The following is an 18,817-nucleotide window of genomic DNA, read 5'->3' as shown; positions in this document are numbered from 1 at the left end:
TAAGAGCTATGCATCCTTTTGGGTCCATAATGTGAATAATGAGAACCATTTCTATGGAGTACACATTGATAAATTCAGAGCTGAGTTGGATTGCATTGATTAGGAGTTATTACTGCTTAAAATATGAGTTTTATTTTGCGCGATAGAATTTTTCAGCTACTTTGACATGCAATGGTGGCAGAATGATGATAAGAGTGGCAGTCTGAGTAGCTTAGCTGGATTCAGCACCAAAAGTTCTCCTAGTGTGTGAAGTTTCATTGCTCTAGAGTCATTGGAACTGGCTTGGCAATGGATTGAAATCGCCACTTTTTTCAGGTTGCGCGCTGTAATCACATGACAACCCCCTAGATTAAGACCTGTAGCTCGTGAACCAAAGCACTTTGAAGCCTAATATTCTGGCTATCTTAGTTTAGGGTCAGGGTCTATCTTTGTGCAAAGTTTCATTGAAATCTGAGATGGTCGACCGGGAGCGTTGGTTGAACTGACACGGAATGACCCTATAATATATATAATCCATGATGTAATAAAGATACAACAAACTGTCAAAATAACTTTAATTAGGGCAACTGAAAAGTGTGCAGATAGGTTAATTTCTCAGTCGTCGTCCTCTTCTTCCTCCTCCTCTTCCTCCTCCTCGGCCTCTTCAGCGGCAGCTGTGGCTTCTTCCTGCGCAGCCTTCAGAGCTTGTTCCTCCTCTACTGTGGGGTCTACTCCTTCACTAATCTCTGGCCCACTTGGGTACTCTGGTTGGGGTGGAGGTGGGGCGGGCGGGCTGTATCCTTTAGGACTGCATTTTATGCCCCAACCAAAGTAGATATTTTCAAATTTCCTGTGAATGAACGAAATAAAGGTGAGACATGAAAAATACAACTACGCAAACCATTATTGAAAGGATATTCCCATTTTAGACATTTGGTAGATCATGTAGATGGGATTAAGTTCTAGCAAAATTTACATCAATATTATATTTTCTGTTTGGCTCCTCAACCATAAAAATACAAAAAAAGACCCGTTAAAAAGCCAATCGATTTCATCGGAAAAAAATGTTTTTTCCATTTCCTTCACTTTGCATCTGTTCCATTTTTTGGAAAAAGAAAATAGCACTCTGCAGCGCGGTTTCTTTTTTTTCAAAATAACAGAGGCATGATGGAATAGTCAATTCCATCTCTTTTTCTTTTAACATTGAAGTCAATGGGTTCTACGCCTGTGCTCCACTGCAGAAACCTCTTCCCATAAAGAGGAGACAGTCCGTAGCAAAAATGACGATACAATCTACATGCTGTGGCTTTGAATTCCGCAGCATATCAGTTTCAGTGTGAGTTGGCCGGACTGTCTGCAGCATGTGGATGAGATTTTTGTAAATCTCGTCCACTTTGCTGCTTAGTCTCAGGCTTAAGATTGTAGACAGAATTTCCGTGCAGAACGTCCGTGGAAATTCCGCCCCCTGTGAACCCAGCCTAACAGAAAGAAACAGAGATCAAAGGGTCCTTTTTTTTTTCACAGATCGTCAAAAACTTTTTTCCGTTAGAGATGAACACTTATTTTTCTGTTATGTGTCTATTTCTCATTAGTTCGTGTTAACTTCACAATAGACCTTAAGAACCGATACATAACGCTGATCTGAATGGAGCCTCAGTATTGGGCCTGCGCACGTTTTTATGCTTCTGTCTGCAAGAAAGTTTCAGAAAGCAAGCAGACATCTTGAAAGCAGTGGGGAATTCATGGGGTTGTATGTTATCGCTGCTCTTGTCTATTATAGTGCTCTGTGTCCAATATAGTATTTGCGCATGAGCAACATTTTCTGCAAATTGCTCCATTCCAAGGCTTGTCCTGTGTGAGTGTGGCTCTTCAGAACTGGAAGGTTATATAAAATGTTCTACCAGAGTCCTAAAATATCAATGGTACTTGCTACAGAAAAAGAATCTGGAAATAGGAATGTGAGGTCTGTGGAACCAAGACCCCAAAACCTGCTGCTGTACTCGGTTATCAGCTCTACTTCTTGACTCTTGTTGTGTAAGGGTACTTTTACAAAGGACCCTGTTGGGTACTTTAACAAGAGTGAGCCTACACAGGAGAGATAATCGCTCATTGTATGGAGTGGGAATAGAGCTGGAGGTCTCTGGTCGCTCGCCTCCATTCAGAGTAAACAGGCAGTCCTTCATAGATGGACGATTGTCTGTTTCCAGAGGCTGACAGTCGATTGGTTGTTAGGCGAGATGAAAAGCAAGCGACTCTGACAAGTGAGCGATTCTCATTCACTTGTCCTGCCAGATCCCGTCAGCCCAAGTAAAAGTACTCTTATACCACATAATTCCAAGACTTTGAGGACAGAGAGGAGACCAAATACATACTTGGAGCTTGCAACAGTGTAGGCGCCAGGCCACAGGTTAGAGTGAAGAACTGCAAGAGCGTACTGAGGAATCTGTGGGGAGGAGAGGTGAGCCGTCCATGGAGGTGTATTGTTGATCTCTGCCAAAAAACGAGGACATTAGCACTAAGAATTCAGTAATGCTGCATTTACACGGAACAATTAACATTCAAGAAAATTGTCAAATGAGAAAACTGAACAATAAATCGGTTTAAATGCGAGCCAATGACTGAATGATGAATGAGAATTGTGGCTTCTCGTTTGTTGTTTAGTTTCAGACGGTATAAAAATCATCACCAGCTCACGTACTTCTCACGCATTTTAACCCTTTGCAATCCAATTTTGGATACAGGATTTCCTAGGGGGCTCTCTCTTTCTGCCATTATACAATGGCGCCATCTGCTGGCTAGAGCCAGTACTGCGGTATGGGACATGCTGGAGAGACCCCCGCCAAAAGAGCGGCCAGTAATCTACAGTAAGAATACCCTGACAGACGTCTTCCAACATCGGAGCTGTACAGCCTTCAATCAGAATGTCTTTAGACGTCAGACAGTGGGTTGGAAAGGGTTAAACACTAGGGATGAGCGAGCGTACTCGGAAAAGCACTGCTCGCTCAAGTAATTTGCTTTATCCGAGTATCGCTGTGCTCGTCCCTGAAGATTCGGGTGCCGGCACGGAGCGGGGAGCTGCAGGGGAGAGCGGGGAGGAACGGAGGTAAGATCTTTTTCTCCCTCTCTCCCGCCTGCTCTCCCCTGCTCCCCGCCGCGACTCACCTGTCAGCAGCGGAGCGCCCCGAATCTTCAGGGACGAGCACAGCGATATTCGGATAAAGCAAATTACTCGAGCGAGTAGTGCTTTTCCGAGTTCGCTCGCTCATCTCTATTAAACACTAATTGTTCAGTTTTTCACATAGGAATGTGAAATACTGAATACACTGAATACAGTCTCAACAGGCTGTCCAAGCGCGAATGAGCTGGTGATGTCATCACCAGCTTGTTTGCTTGGGCAACTGAGACTCATGAGATTCTCAGCCTGTGTAAAAGGGGTATAACAGACTTATCTAGACAAAATGAGACATTTTCGTGACTAGGGAAATCACACGGTCCCCCCCCCTTCATAAAAGAGATTATCTTGGTGAGGTGCTTTTTAAGGGTGATTAAGCCCCCTGTGATCAGATGTTATTGCCAGAGTAAGTGGACAGCACATACAATATTTGGTGTTATGTCATTTTTATGCTGCACTCCGGGGTCACTGGTCTAATCTCCATACAGGGAAGTTCCAGCTGTGAAAGGGCTGGGGGCTCTAATTAAGAAGTCATTTAGAAGTGTATAGGTGATTATTTTTAGCTCTTAGAAGTGGATTAACTATTGGTACCTGCATCTTCTGAGAGAGGGGTGAGGAGTGGTGGCCCCACTTCAGGTTCTGCTTCCTCTTCATCCTCTTTTTCTTCCTCCTCTTCTTCTTCTGCCATTTCCTCTTCAGATTTCACAGCTGTATTAATCCAAACACAACGTCCCTGAGAGAGGAGAACTAAGTGTAAGGCCTCATTCACATGAGCGACACGGCATGGCCGAGAGAAAAATCACAGCGATATCGCATCACTGGTCCGTGCGATATCGCTGCAGCTTCTCCCCGGGTCCCGACACTTCTCTTCTTCTCTTCTCTTCTGTCCGGGGATTGAAAAATCCCTGCCTCCTGGAAGAGCTAGCTGTGATTAGCTGACGCTTAGCCAATCACAGCCAGCACTCAATGAATGTCTGTGACTAGCTCATAGAGCGCTAGTTGTGATTGGCTGATGCTTAGACAGGGCTCCTAGGAGGCGGGGATTTTTCAATCCCCGGCCAGAAGAGAAGAAGAAGACAAGTGTCGGGTACCCGTGCAGAAGATGTGGCCAGCCTGACAGCGTTTTCTTAGGTGATATATGTATATTTTTTTATTTTTTCTGCAGCCAGGGCTTAGATTATAACTTTGACAGTAGAATTTTCTACTGTCAAAGTTGCATCGCACCGAACGAAAAATCGTGTTTTTCTGTGATGCGATGCAACAGAGAGGAAGGCTCCATAGGGAAACAGGGGCTACAAAACCACACGAGTCACGTGCATATCGTGACAAAGTGTTTGCGTCGGGTTGTTGCATGCTAGAAAACATTGCACGTGTGACGTAAACCAAAGGAAAGCATGGGCTTCACATACATGCGATTTGTAGCAATGCGACAAAATCGTGCGACTTTGTTGCCCGTGTGAACGAGGCCTAAAGACAACAAAAAGGTACAGGTACCCTATAGCTATATATATATCAATGTCTGACAGTCTTCTCACCTGTGGTAGAATATGCTGGACATGATGAACCCAATTGGACAAACTCTCCACTAGATCAGTCACTGGAATGCCCTCAAATTCTGGGTTCTCCTCGTAGGTGTTCCTTGTTGCCCCTTCCTCCTCTTCTTCACCCTCCTCTTCTCCAAACTGGTAGTAGCCCAGTGGGCTGACAAGGGTTCCTGCAGAGATCCGGGCAATCTGTGCACGTAGTAGGTTAGCTTCTGTCCCGGGAAATGGTGGGTAGGTGATGACTGGGGCCTGAAGATTTCCAGTGAAGATACGCTTGATCTGTTGCCAAAGATAACTGGATGTAAGATATGGATACAAGAAGGAATATGACTGAGAATGACGATACAAATACAATCGGTACCTTTCGTGCGGTTGTGATCTGTGCTGGTGTTACTGGTGGAAGTCTGATCCATTCTGCTCCAACTTCAGTACATACAAAGTACACATATTTGTTGGTTCCTGCACCATTTTCCTCACGAGGCACCACGGGAGGAGGACGGTAAGTAGATTTAGGGGGCAAGTCTTCTGCTTCTTCTTTTTCCTCCTCATCTTCCTCTTCCTCGGCTGTTGCCTTCTCTTCTTCTTCCACACCCTCCTCTGCCTCTTCATCTTCACCTTCACGAAATTGCACCTCTGCCACCAAATAGCTAGCTATCGTACCAAAGATCTTGCCCCAAAAGCGGCAATACTGAAGTGGATGGGTGTCAGTGAGACGTTTCATGGCAAGGGCTATCCGTACTGTCTCTTCTTGTCCAAGACTCACCCCTCCTTGTTGGAGAAGATGAGCAAGTTCATACAGATTAGGAAGAGGTGAGTCTGTCTGTCAATTAAAATTAAGAGGAACATTTTAGAACTTTTTGGACACTGCATCTACATGATCACAATAGGGTATATGGACAGATGTTGTCCTGATTGAGTCAATCCAATGAGAACCTCTAGGTTGCAGCAGCTTTAAATGATATATTAAGCATATGCATATATACACGGACATGCCAAAACTCATGGAACAGTATCTAATATCATTTTAGGACCCCTCTAGTCCAATGAAATGCAGCAACATTGCATTGATTTCATAAGTGGAAAGAAAACATCTGGAGGGACGATGAACCATGCTATCCAAATAGCCCCCAACAGCTCTGTGGTATTTGTAGGTGTAGGGTCTTGGGTGTGAATAGACCTCTCCACCACATCCTATAAATGCTCAATTAGGCTCATGTTGGGCAAATGTGCAGGCCGCAACATTCATAGGAACTCTCCAGATTGCTCGTCAAACCTGTTCTGGACAACTTGGGCCCAATGGCACGGTGCATCATCCTGCTGCAATATCCCATTATTGTGAGGGTATATGAAGTCCATGAATGGCTGGAAAGGGTCTCCAAGCACTGAAACATAGCAGCCACCAGTCAATGACATGTTTAGCGGGACCAGTGCACCTAACCCATGTCATGAGAAGACACCCCACACCAGTGTGGAGCCACCACCTGCCTGCACAGTGCTTTGTTGACAACTGGGGTCTATAGCTTCATGGGGTCTGCGCAACACACCAACCCTACCATCAGCCCAAAACAATTCGTACTGTGACTCAGTGGATCTTTCCATGCTGCCAGTCCTCTAGAGTCTAGTTAGCAACCTCATGAGCCTAGGTGAGGTGCTGTGTCTAGTGTTGTAGTGTTAACAGAGGCTCTCTGGTGGGTCTTCTACCTCAATCACAAGATAATACCTTACAACTTATACAGGTTTGGGGGTTCCCAAGCCATCATCTGAGGTAACCCAACTTCCATCCTCTCCCCTACTGCTATCCCATGACTTTTGTCACATCAGTTAAAGTAATTCTATTTTTTATATAAATAGCAGTGCTGAATTTGTAGTTTGTGAGCTAAATGCCAAACTCATCCCTGATCACAGAATAACACCACCATCTCCCTTTCATGCAATGCTGTTATTCCTTCTTTCTTACCCCCTCGGGTTCTCACCATTTCCCCATCGCCTTCATTCTCATCAGCTTCTCCTGTACCACTAGAGAACAGCGCACGGTGAGATGCCGCCTTAATAACAGTGGGAGGGTCTTCTGTCAGGGGGCGCAGCGAGTCAAACCCTTTTTGCAGTCTAGACCAGTGCAGTTCTGTGCTCATCTGCTCTAAGGTCTCCAGGGCATTAGTGGGCCGCTCCGACAAGATACGAGACAGGAGGGCAGAGAGGTGTTCATATCTGTGGAATAAACACAGTGGTCAACATCTTCTTGCAGGGATTATCCGGTTATTGATGACCTATCAATATCAGCACAGTGGGGATCTGACTCCTGGCACCACAGCCAATCATCGGTTTGAGGGGCCCGCAGTGCTCAGGCAAGCACTGCAGCCTCGTCTTTAGCATGAGATCACTTTCATGGGTCACATGGCTGTTCTCTAGTTCAGTTCTATACAGTTGATAGGGATTGAGTTGCAATACTATGCACAACCACTACACAGTGTATGGTGCTGTGCCTGGTATACAATGGAGAGGCCATAGTGCTCATCTGAGTGCAGCAGCCCCTTCAAATTGCTGATTGATGGGGGTGCTGGGAGTCAGACTCCCAACGATGTGATACTGATCACCTATACTAACGATAGATCATTAATATCCAAGTGCTGGACAAGATGTTTAATTAATATCACAGTCTATATCTATCTACTCATGCTCCCTTACCCCTTAATGACGTGGCCCTATTTTTCCTCATTTTCATTTTTTCCTCCCTCCTTTTAAAAAATCGTAACTCTTTTATTTATCCATTAACGTGGCTGTATGGGGGCTTGTTTTTTGCAGGTCGAGTTGACTTTTTCACTGGTACCATTTAATGTGCCATATAATGTACTAAAAAACCTTTTAAAAAATTCTAACTTGAGTAAAATGGAAAAAAAACAAAAAAAAAAACAACATTCCACCATCTTTCGGTGCGTCTTGTTTCTACGGCGCACAAACTGCAACATAAATGACATAACTTTATTCTATGGGTCAGTACGTTTACTATTATACCAAAATTTATGTGGTTTTTTTTCTGTACTACTTTTATTTTTAATTATTTAAAGACATTTAATTTTTTAAAATTATTTTCTGCTGCCATTGTCTGTGCGCAACAAGTTTTCTGTCAACGTAGTTATGCGAGGGCTCATTTTTTGCGGGATGTCCTGTAGTTTATTATTCCGGAATACATACAGAATTCATAGCGGCATTTAAAAGGTTAATAGCCGCGATCGGCCGTGCGGCCGATTGCACCTGTAGCCCGCAAGTGTCAGCTGTAATAAACAGCTGCCGCCCACGCTGCATGAGGACAGGTCGCCCCTCAATCTCTCTTCATACATACCCCGCAGCTGCATGACGTAAATATATATCATAGCGGGAATGGATTAAAGGGGTATTCCAATGAAGCAAAGTGAAAGTTATACTTCATAAGGCGTTAAAGTAATTTTGCAATATAATGTTCTGACTTGTTTTACAAGCTGCAGAGATATTGCTTTTCCTGTGGCCTCCCCTCCTGGTTAGTTCTCCATTGGTATCCATTGGTTACGTCCTGTACGCTCCACTGTTTTACTGGTCGGGCATGCTCAGTGCCTTCAGATTCTCTAATGCCGACACAGCTTGTACAGTTGTGAATGCGCACTTGTCAGTAACTAGCAATGGGGCATTGTGGGAGATGTAGTTTTTGTATTCCCAGCAGCCATGTGGAAATCTGCAGCTGGCTGGAGAGCTGCGGCGGCGCAGGTCAGCAAAAAGAGGTAGTGGAAATGTTAGGAAAATTTTGAAAATTTCGCCCAGTCTCCTGAATACTCTGCCAACCTTTTCCTGACTTCTGCTGTACATATACAATGATGTGTGCTGTATATAAGAAGCTTGGCAGCAGAGCCCGCTACATACATAGTAGGTGTTGGTCATCTTTGGTAGCCGACGCCAACCCGCAACATACGTGGTCAGAGATAAGTCCAATCACAGCTGTTTACCATTTAAATGTCACTGTCAATTCTGACAGTGGCATTTAAATGTCCCAATGGGGACTGAGATGTCCCATATGGCCAGCCCATGATGAAAACACAAGGTGCTGTCTGGGTGTCATGGCAGCCAGGGCCTTCTGATGGACCTCAGGGCTTCCATAACTGTTTGCCTAGTACAACATAGAAAAACTATATATATTTGGTATCGCCGTACTGAGCCATAGAATAAAGAGAACAAATCATTTTCAATGTGCTTTGAATACTTCAAAAACAACTCCCCGCCGTATATACACGTAGGTGTATATCCCGTGCATGTATTTCACGGACAGCACACGGACACGTTAAGGTCATGTGCACTGTGTGGGTTAATGATATACTAACTTTTTTTCTGAGTCATTACAATCACAGGCATGCCACATATGCGATTTTTTTTTCATAGTAAAAAGTTTTTATTTTTTATTTTTTTTTATAGTTTTTATTTTTGTCCCACTGGGGGGTTGGAATATCAGCATCTTCTATCACTCTTCTAATACACTGCTATACTTCAGTATAGCAGTGTATTAGTATTGGTGCTTTCACACCTGCGCCAAGGATTCCACTTTCCTGCTCCATTCGGAGAGAAGGGAAGGGGGATCCAAGGGCGAATGGTTCCGTCTCTGGACAGAACCGAACAGCGCCGGGCGGACCCCATTGACTATAATAGGGTCCGCTCACTTTCTGCCCCACTGCACATTTTTGGGACAGAAGAAAAAGTGCTGCATGCTGGTATTTGCTGCCGCATCTACAATGGACCGGAGGGGCTAAAGTTCCGATGCAGATGTGAATCCAGCCTAAGCACACGAAGCTCAGCTGAAGGCTCAGCCTCATAAGTCACCAAAGCTGGCAGACTCAGAGGTCTCCGGATGCCATAGCAAGGGGGTCCGATGGGTGAGAGTGCCCCCTTCCCTCTGTCTGCGTTTTACATGCTGCAATCGCATTGCCTGCAGCATGTAGAAGGTTAAAGAGCAGGGATCCATGGTTTCTTCAGTCCCCGCTGTTAAAGCAGGTGCCAGGCTTTTATCCAACAGCTGAGCACCCGCTCCCCCTGGCATCGGAGACCCGCGCCAGGCTTCTGATGCAGCTGCCATCAAAATACAGCGCATCACAATAAACCCCTTAACAAATGCTGCCAAAAGGTGCATTGGTGGTCGTTAAGGGTTTAAGATGGGCCTGGACATCTACAATATTACAGGTTATAGTGACTGATTACTTCCAAAGGGACGGTCGGTGATCCGGGGATTATTCAGATTGCCACATTGAAGTTAGGGTGCATTCACACGAACGTATATCAGCTCGGTTTTCACGCGGAGCCGATATACGTTGTCCTCGTGTGCAGAGGGGGGAGGATGGAAGAGCCAGAAGCAGGAACTGAGGCTCCCGCCCCCTCTCTGCCTCCTCTCCACCCCTCTGCACTATTTGCAATGAGAGGAGGCAGGACGGGGCGGGGCTAAGGTCCGGGAATAGCCCCGCCCCCGTCTGCCTCTCCCCATTGCAAATAGTGCAGAGGGGCGGAGAGGAGGCAGAGAGGGGGCGGGAGCCTCAGTTCCTGCTTCTGGCTCTTCCATCCTCCCCCCTCTGCACACAAGGACAACTTAGGGTGCATTCACACGAACGTATATCGGCTCGGTTTTCACGCCGAGCCGATATACGTTGTCCTCGTGTGCAGAGGGGGGAGGATGGAAGAGCCAGGGCCAGGAACTGAGCTCCCGCCCCCTCTCTGCCTCCTCTCCGCCCCTCTGCACTATTTGCAATGGGGAGAGGCGGGACGGGGGCGGGGCTAATTCCCGGACCTTAGCCCCGCCCCCGTCCTGCCTCCTCTCGTTGCAAATAGCGCAGAGGGGTGGAGAGGAGGCAGAGAGGGGGCGGGAGCCTCAGTTCTTGCTTCTGGCTCTTCCATCCTCCCCCCTCTGCACACGAGGACAACGTATATCGGCTCCGCGTGAAAACCGAGCTGATATACGTTCGTGTGAATGCACCCTGAGGGTGCGGGCAGACGAGCGTAGGCGTATTAACGTTCGCACGAGCGCAACGTATAATCGCCCGAGCGATCGTTTTTCACCGATCACGACCAGAGCTAGAAAGCGTATTTTCGTTTGTTCCTACTTTGCAAACGGTCTTTTCGGCGATCGAATATGCGTTGGCGCGTATTTTGGTCGCATATGTTCCGTTTTTTTTCGAATTGCCGTTTTTACGCGCCGTAAAATCGCCCATGTGAACGAATACATTCGAAACCATTGCCTCAGATGGTCACGTATATACGTTTGGTCGCAAAAACGCGCCGTTTATGCGCTCGTCTGCCCGCACCCTTAGGGCGCCCACCCACTGGCGATTTTTTTTCCCTGCGAAATTCGCAGCATTTTTTTCTCTGCAGGGGTCTTGTAATGAGACTTGTAATGTTAAAATCGCGATCGCGCAAAATCGCCATAGACCCCTGCAGAGAAAAAAATGCTGCGAATTTCGCAGGGAAAAAAATCGCCAGTGGGTGGGCGCCCTTAGGGTGCGGGCAGACGAGCGCGAAGACGAGTGCATAAACGGCGCGTTTTTGCGACCAAACGTATATACGTGACCATCTGAGGCAATGGTTTCGAATGTATTCGTTCACATGGGCGATTTTACGGCGCGTAAAAACGGCAATTCGAAAAAAACCCGGAACATATGCGACCGAAATACGCGCCAACGCATATTCGATCGCCGAAAAGACCGTTTGCAAAGTAGGAACAAACGAAAATATGCTTTCTAGCTCTGGTCATGATCGGTGAAAAACGATCGCTCGGGCGATTATACGTTGCGCTCGTGCGAACGTAAATATGCCTACGCTCGTCTGCCCGCACCCTTAGGCTGCATTCACACGAACGTATATCGGCTCGGTTTTCACGCCGAGCCGATATACGTCGTCCTCATCTGCGGGGGGGGGGGGGGGATGGAAGAGCCAGGAGCAGGAACTGAGCTCCCGCCCCCTCTCCGCCCCTCTGCACTATTTGCAATGGGGAGAGACGGGCTGGGGCGGGGCTAAGTTGTGGGAATTAGCCCCGCCCCCGTTCCGCCTCTCCCCATTGCAAATAGTGCAGAGGGGCGGAGAGGAGGCAGAGACGGGGTGGGAGCTCAGAGCACTGCTCCTGGCTCTTCCATCCTCCCCCCTCTGCACATGAGGACAACGTATATTGGCAAAACCGAGCCGATATACGTTCGTCTGAATGCAGCCTTAGGAAGGAATTTTTCCTATAAAATAAGGAAAATTGGCTTCTACCTTATCGGGGGGAGGGGGGGTTATTTCCTTCTTCTGGATCAACATGGGGGTAATAGGCTGACCTGGATGGACAGAAGTCTTTTTTCAGCCTTATACACTATGTTACCTTGTGTGGAACAATAAGTCCCAGCATGCTGCTCCACTTTGTATCCCCATAGGGGCACATACTGCATACATAGTACCGTCTGCCCCTCCGTACTTACAGGCTGACTCCGGACGGCCCCGCTTTTAGTAAGTATGCTTTGGCATTCTTAATCTGCAGCTCCCGGGGATCTGGAACAACCTCCGCCGGGGTCTCAGACATCTTTGTTGGTCCTTACAACGAGCCGGATCCAAGATGTGAGCAGCTGCCTTTAGAAACGTGCTCGAGCCTTCTGCGTCTTTTGTTGCTAGAGCAATCGTTGATGCTGCCTTCTGTTGCTAGGAGCTCAATTAACACTTCCGGGTCATGTGACTACACACTGTTCGCACTGCATGCTGGTAGTTGTAGTTTACAATGAGAACTGAAACGTGCTGTACTGTGAGTAGGGGTAAATTACTGGGTGGTAATACTTGTGCAGCGTTTAGAGCAGTTGATTGTTACTTCATGGGAAGGGTTATCACACGGGGCTGCAGCATGTTCACAAGTTGTACCAGGAATTTCCAAATGCATTTACAACTACATTTGTCTACTTTGAAAAAAAAAAAATAAAACACTGGTCAGATTATCCCCATAGTGATAGTCAAAGTGCATCCACAGACCGTGACCAGTCAGAGTGTCCCCATGGTGATAGTCGAAAGCTGACAGACCGTAATGAGTCAGTGCCCCCATAGTGATAGTAAAAGTGCATTCACAGACCGTAACGAGTCAGAGTGCCCCCATAGTGATATTTAAAGTACATTCACAGACCATGACCAGTCAAAGTGCTCCCATAGTGATAGTCAAAGTCCATTCACAGACCGTGACCAGTCAGAGTTCCCCCAAAGTGATAGCCAAAGTACATCCACAGACCGTGACCAGTCAGAGTGCCCCCATAGTGATAGTCAAAGTGCATTCACAGACCATGACCAGTCAGAGTTCCCCCAAAGTGATAGCCAAAGTACATCCACAGACCGTGACCAGTCAGAGTGCCCCCATAGTGATAGTCAAAGTGCATTCACAGACCATGACCAGTCAGAGTGCCCCCACAGTGATAGCCAAAGTACATTCACAGACCATGACCAGTTAGAGTGCCCACATAGTGATAGTCAACGTACATCCACAGACTGTGACTAGTAAAAGAGAACCCATAATGACTGCTAAAAACCAAGCACAGACTGTGACCAGTCTGAGTGTTTCCCTCACTGTAGCCAAAGTACAACCACATAGTTTGACTAGTCAGAGTGCTTTATAGTGAAAGCCCAAAAAACATCCACAGACTGTGACCAATAAAAGTGAACCTATAGTGGTAGCCAAAAAACATGCAGAGACCTTGACCAGTCAGAGTTCCCCCATAATGATGAACGTAGTACAAAAATAGACAGTGACCAGAGTGCCCCCATAGTGAAAGTAAAAAATCATCTGCAGACGCTAACTTGTAAAAGTGACCCTATGATGACAGTCATAACACATGTAAAGACCATGACCAGTCAGGGCACCTCCATAACTAAACTCATGTATAATCACATAATTTAACTAGACGGAGTGGCCCCATAATGATAGCCAATGTACATCTACAGACAAGGACTAATATAGTGACCTAAAAAAAGTGCACAGATCGTGAACAGAGTTCCTTTATAATGATAGCCGTAGTATAAAACCAGACCATGGCCATTCATTGTGCCCCCATAGTGATAGTCAAAAAACATTAGCAGGCCATGACCAGTAAAAGTAACCTCACAATTACAGCTAAAAGACACAGACCATGACCAGAGGGCCTCCATAACTGTAGCCAAAGTGCAACCACATAGTTTCACCAGTCAGTGTGTCTCATAGTGATAGCCAAAAAAAACATCCGCAGACTGTGATTAGTAAAATCAACCCTATAGTGAAAGACAAACGTATGTATAGACTGTGATCAGTCAGAATTCTTCCATAACGCTAGAGTACAAAAACAGACCATGATCATTCAGAATGCCCCCATAGGCCTTAGTCAGACGGGCGTTTTTTCGCGCGATTTGCGCATGCGCATGCGTCCGGCGATTTTTTTAAACCATTGCTTTGCAATGGTATCGGACACATGAGCGCTTTTTATGCGCTCGTCTGATAAATTATAGAACAGAAATCGCAGATCGCACCTATCTGCGATCTGCGATTCCTGTTCTCTTCTCTATATGCGCTCAATGGGGCCGGCGGCAGCAGCGCCGACCCCATTGAGAACATATAGAAGACAAATCCTTCTTCTCTGCCACAGCTGTAACAGCTGTGGCAGAGAAGAACGATGTTTGCCCATTGAATTCAATGGAGCCGGCAATACAGCCGACTCCATTGAAAGCAATGGGCTGCCGGCGTGCGCGGGATGAATTGTCAGGAAGGGCTTAAATATATAAGCCCTTCCCTGCAATTCATCCAGAAATGTGTTAAAATAAAATATATATATATACTCACCTGCTCCCGGCAGCCGGAGTTCCGTGCGGCCGGCCTGCAGTGGGTGTGAAGGGGGTGTGAGTCAGACCTGCCCCCTGATTGGCCTGCTCCACTGCAGGCCGGCCGCGCGGAACTCCGGCTGCCGGGAGCAGGTGAGTATATATATATATTTTATTTTAACACTTTTCTGGATGAATTGCAGGGAAGGGCTTATATATTTAAGCCCTTCCCGACAATTCATCCCACACTCGCCCGCAGCGCATTGCTTTCAATGGAGCGGACTGTATTGCCGGCGCCATTGAATGCAATGCGCTGGACAGCTCCGGCCCGTTTCTAATGAAACGCGGCTAGGAGCAGATTTTCGGGCGATTTTCGGGCACCGGTCACGCGATTTGCGGATGCGCATCCGTCATGCGATCCGCAAAACGCACGAAAAAACGCCCGTCTGACTAAGGCCTAAGTGATAGTAAAAGCACATATCATACAGACCAAAGGTGTTCCCATAAATACAGCTAAGAAAATATACACAGACTATGACAGGTCAGGGTGTCTCCATAACTATAGCCAAAGTACAATCAAATCACTGTGCAACACAATTTTTGTAACAGATAAGCAGATCGGCAGCTTATAGTAACTTTAGTATGCTGAATTCAAATATGATATCCGTTTTTTTCTGCCACGTAAGGTTGTAATCCAATTGCCGTTGTATTGTATTTTTTGGAAATCTGCCTATATAATAAATTCAGTCGGCTCGCCATTAACCTGCTTAATAAAAAGAACAACAGAAGTGATTGTGCAACTATTTGGCAATCCCTGTTACACACAGCGTGCTGACTGAACACTATAAGGGTAGGTTTATGTAGCATATAGGGTATGTTTCCACGTTGCGTAAACACTGTGTTTTACAGGTCATTGGTTGGACTAAATAAAAGAATCAAAATCATAAAACAAAAATACATGTTTGGTATCGCTGCGTCCATGAAAGTCCGATCTATCAAAGTAATGCATTTGTTTACCACGCACAGTGAACTTCATTAAAAAAAAATTAAGAATGCCAGAAATGCTCTTTATTGGTCATCCTGTCTCCAAGAAAAAATGCAATAAAAAGTGATCAAAAAGTCATATTTATTCCAAGATGGTACTAACGCAAACTACACAGGACATCTCTCAAGAAATGAGCCCTTGTACAACTATGTGGACGGAAAAATAAAAAGTTATTGCGTGCAGAAGACGGCAGCAGAAAATAATAATAAAAAAACTAAATGTCTGAAAAAAAATAAAAGTAGTACAGCAAAAAAAAAAGCGACATAAATGTGGTATCGTAGTAATTGTACTGACCCATAGAACAAAGTCATCATGTCATTTTTGTTGCAGTTTGTGGGCCATAGAAACAAAATGCACCAAAAGATGGCAGAATTTTGTTTTTCTTTTTCAATTTACTCCATTTAGAACTTTTTAAAAGTTTTTCAGTACATTATATAGTACATTAAATAGTGCCATTCAAAAATACAACTCGTCCCACAAAAAACAAGCCCTCATACAGCGACGTCGATGGATAAATAAAGGAGTTACGATTTTTTAAAATGAAAAAAAAAAAATGCTTGGTCACTAGGGGGTTAAATAACTAGAAAATGAGATGTGCTGCTATTATTCAGTTTTACCAGTGTAATCAGCAGGTTTTAATTTTACAGAAAAAGATCACTTACTTTCTGTGACAACATTTTTAAAAAAATTTGTTGCCCACTGATAGTTTGACTAGTCAGAGTGCCTCATTGTAATGGCCCCCAAAACATCCACAATGACCAGTAAAAGTGACACTATAAAAGGTAGCCAAAAGACATAACCAGACTGTAACCACTCAAATCGCCTCCATAATAGTAGCCAAAGTACAACCAAATAGTTTGATTAGTCCGAGTTCCCCTGTAATGATAGCCAAAGTACATCTACAGTCTGTGACTAGTAAAACCAACCCTGTAAACACAAACAGATCATGATTAGTCAGAGTGCTTCTATAACTACAGCTTAAGTACAAACACATAATTTGACTAGAGTGCCCCTATAATATTAGCCAAAGTACAAAGCCTGTTACCAGTCAGAGGGTCCTCATTATGATAGCCAAAGTACAAAGGCAAATTATGACCAGAGTGCCCCTGTAACGGTAGCCAAAGTACATGCACAGACCGTGACTAGTAAAAGCGATCCTATAATGACAGCTAAAAGTCAGACACAGACCGTGACCAGTCAGAGCGCCCCCCTATAATAGCCAAAGTACAACCACATAGTTTAAACAGTCATAGTGCCCTTGTAATATAGCCAAAGTACATCCACAGTCTGTGACTAGTAAAACTGACCCGATTATGACAGACCAAAACCCATGCACGGACTGTGATCAAAGTGCCCCCATAATGATAGCCATAGTACAAAAGCAGCCTGAACATTCAGAGTGCCCCCATAGTGATAGTCAAAAACATTAGCATGCCATAACTACTAAAAGTGACCCCATAATTATGGTTAAAAAATGCACAGATTGTAACCAGTCAGAGTTCCTCTATGACTGTAGCCAAAGTACAACCACATAGTTTAACTAGTCAGTGTCTTATAGTGATAGCACAAAAAACACCCAGAGACCTGACCAGTAAAAGTGAGACGATAGTGGCAGCCCAAAACCATGCACAGACACACCGTGACCAGTCAGGGTGTCTCCATATTGGTAGCCAAAGTACAACCACATAGTTTGACTAGTCAGAGTGCCCCCTTAGTGATAGCCAAAGTTCAACCACAGACAATGACCAGTAAAAGTGCTTCTATAATGACAGCCAGAGTGCCCCACCCGTCCATCCAATCAGGTGCAACTAAAGTGCTGACACAGCGCCAGCCAAAGTAGAAGAAAAACAAGAAAGAGCATAATACAATCATCTCTTTCCTGTATTTACACTATTACTCTTTGCCAGCATGTGTCATGTCACTCCGTGAGTAACCACTTATTCTTGCCAGTTTTCTTGCAAGGTCTCCCTGACTGCATCCGCTGGCATGAGTGGCTGCTGGACAATCAGTTGTGGCATTGGCAGGTATGAAGGGAGTGGAGCAGCACCTCATTGGTTAAGGGAGCGTTGATCGAGTTTTATTGCTATATTTTTTTTAGTGTATTCCCTTCATCTCCAAGACGTCTGGGGGCCCATGGCCGCCAAAGTACCCACAGTATATGCCCAAACCCTTGAGGTCAACCCGTCAACAGGCAGTGTATCTGGTCTCTTGTGACAGTCCACGTCTTCAGTGCCATAAGTAGAATACCAACTGTTGGTTGTGTTAGGCCGGATTCACACAAACATATTTGCGCACAGCAAATTTGCGTGCGGAATACACAGAAAATAGTACCCATTGATTTCAATGGGTTTTTCACAGGCGCTTATTTGGTGTGTGCAATTCAATTGCGCAAAAATATGCAGTACACTCTATTTCTTGCGCTTTTACACAGGGAAAGAGAACATTTTGAACTCATGAAACTACTGGCCATTTCAATGGCTGAGAGCATCAATGTGTGTTTTTTTCTTTTCTGCACGCAATTGCGCACAACTTGTGCACACAGGAAGTACAGTAAATACGCCAATGCATGCACAAATACGCAATGCCCATTCGAGTGAATCTCATCTTAGGGTGCCTTCACACTTGCAATAAAATCGTGTGATTTTTGCACAATGCGAGAGTGAGTGAAAACGCAGAATTATGAAACCAATACATTTCAATGGTCTCATTCCCATTTGCGATGTTTTCACTCCTGCGATGTGGTGTAAAACAAAAACCGCAGCATCTCCTATCTTTCTGCGTTTTGACTTTTTTTTTTTTAATCTCCCATTAAAGTCTATACAGCACAAAACTGCAGGGAAAAGAACTGTGGCAGGGTCCCGTGCACAAAAAAAAACTGTCCTGCATGTGCGAAAAGTACACCAAAATGCGCTGATAAGTCTATTTCCGTAAATTTACAGTACAAGCCATGTGAAGGGGATTTGAAATACTTTTTTCACATAGTGCAGAACTTTTACGCAACAAATCCACAGATTTAAAATACTTTAGATTCTAAATCCGCAGCATGTCTATTTATGCTGCGGAATTCAACCCTTGAAATACACTTATTATCAAAAAATAAGTGGCTCTCGTTTTGAAGATATTTCATGTAGTTCATTTTCTGTGTTTCACCATGTAACTTTATCCAGTAGGACTTACAGTTTGAGCCAGACAGCAGCCGTGTGCTTAGAGGACCTGTGATGATGTCACCATCATGTGATCAGTCACTGCCTCTGAGCTCATTACCTCACACCTAACTCCAAC

At 45.2% G+C, this 18,817-nt stretch overlaps 1 protein-coding gene across 1 annotated transcript; it reads right to left on the bottom strand.

Moving 5' to 3' along the window:
- Positions 1–537: 537 nt before the first annotated feature.
- Positions 538–12,355, bottom strand: LOC136580532 (radial spoke head protein 6 homolog A-like). The gene is made up of 7 exons (XM_066581153.1): positions 12,150–12,355; positions 6,669–6,903; positions 5,057–5,515; positions 4,687–4,974; positions 3,743–3,884; positions 2,352–2,469; positions 538–829 (listed from the first exon to the last, which is right to left on the bottom strand). The coding sequence occupies exons 1-7, from the start codon at positions 12,248–12,250 to the stop codon at positions 595–597; spliced, it is 1,578 nt and encodes a 525-aa protein (XP_066437250.1). The 5' UTR covers positions 12,251–12,355; the 3' UTR covers positions 538–594.
- Between the last annotated feature and the right edge of the window lie 6,462 nt (positions 12,356–18,817).

This window comes from Eleutherodactylus coqui, chromosome 10 (genome assembly GCF_035609145.1).
Source record: "Eleutherodactylus coqui strain aEleCoq1 chromosome 10, aEleCoq1.hap1, whole genome shotgun sequence".
NCBI lineage: Eukaryota > Metazoa > Chordata > Amphibia > Anura > Eleutherodactylidae > Eleutherodactylus > Eleutherodactylus coqui.
This window is presented reverse-complemented; position numbering and strand designations above follow the sequence as displayed.

Coding starts and splice junctions, on each gene's coding strand:
- LOC136580532 (XM_066581153.1), bottom strand. CDS start 12,250: ATGTCTGAGACCCCGGCGGAGGTTGTTCCAGATCCCCGGGAGCTGCAG. Junction 6,904..12,149: donor GGGCCGTCCGGAGTCAGCCT/GTAAGTACGGAG, acceptor TTTATTCCACAG/ATATGAACACCTCTCTGCCC. Junction 2,470..3,742: donor CCCTCTCTCAGAAGATGCAG/GTACCAATAGTT, acceptor GTTTTTTGGCAG/AGATCAACAATACACCTCCA.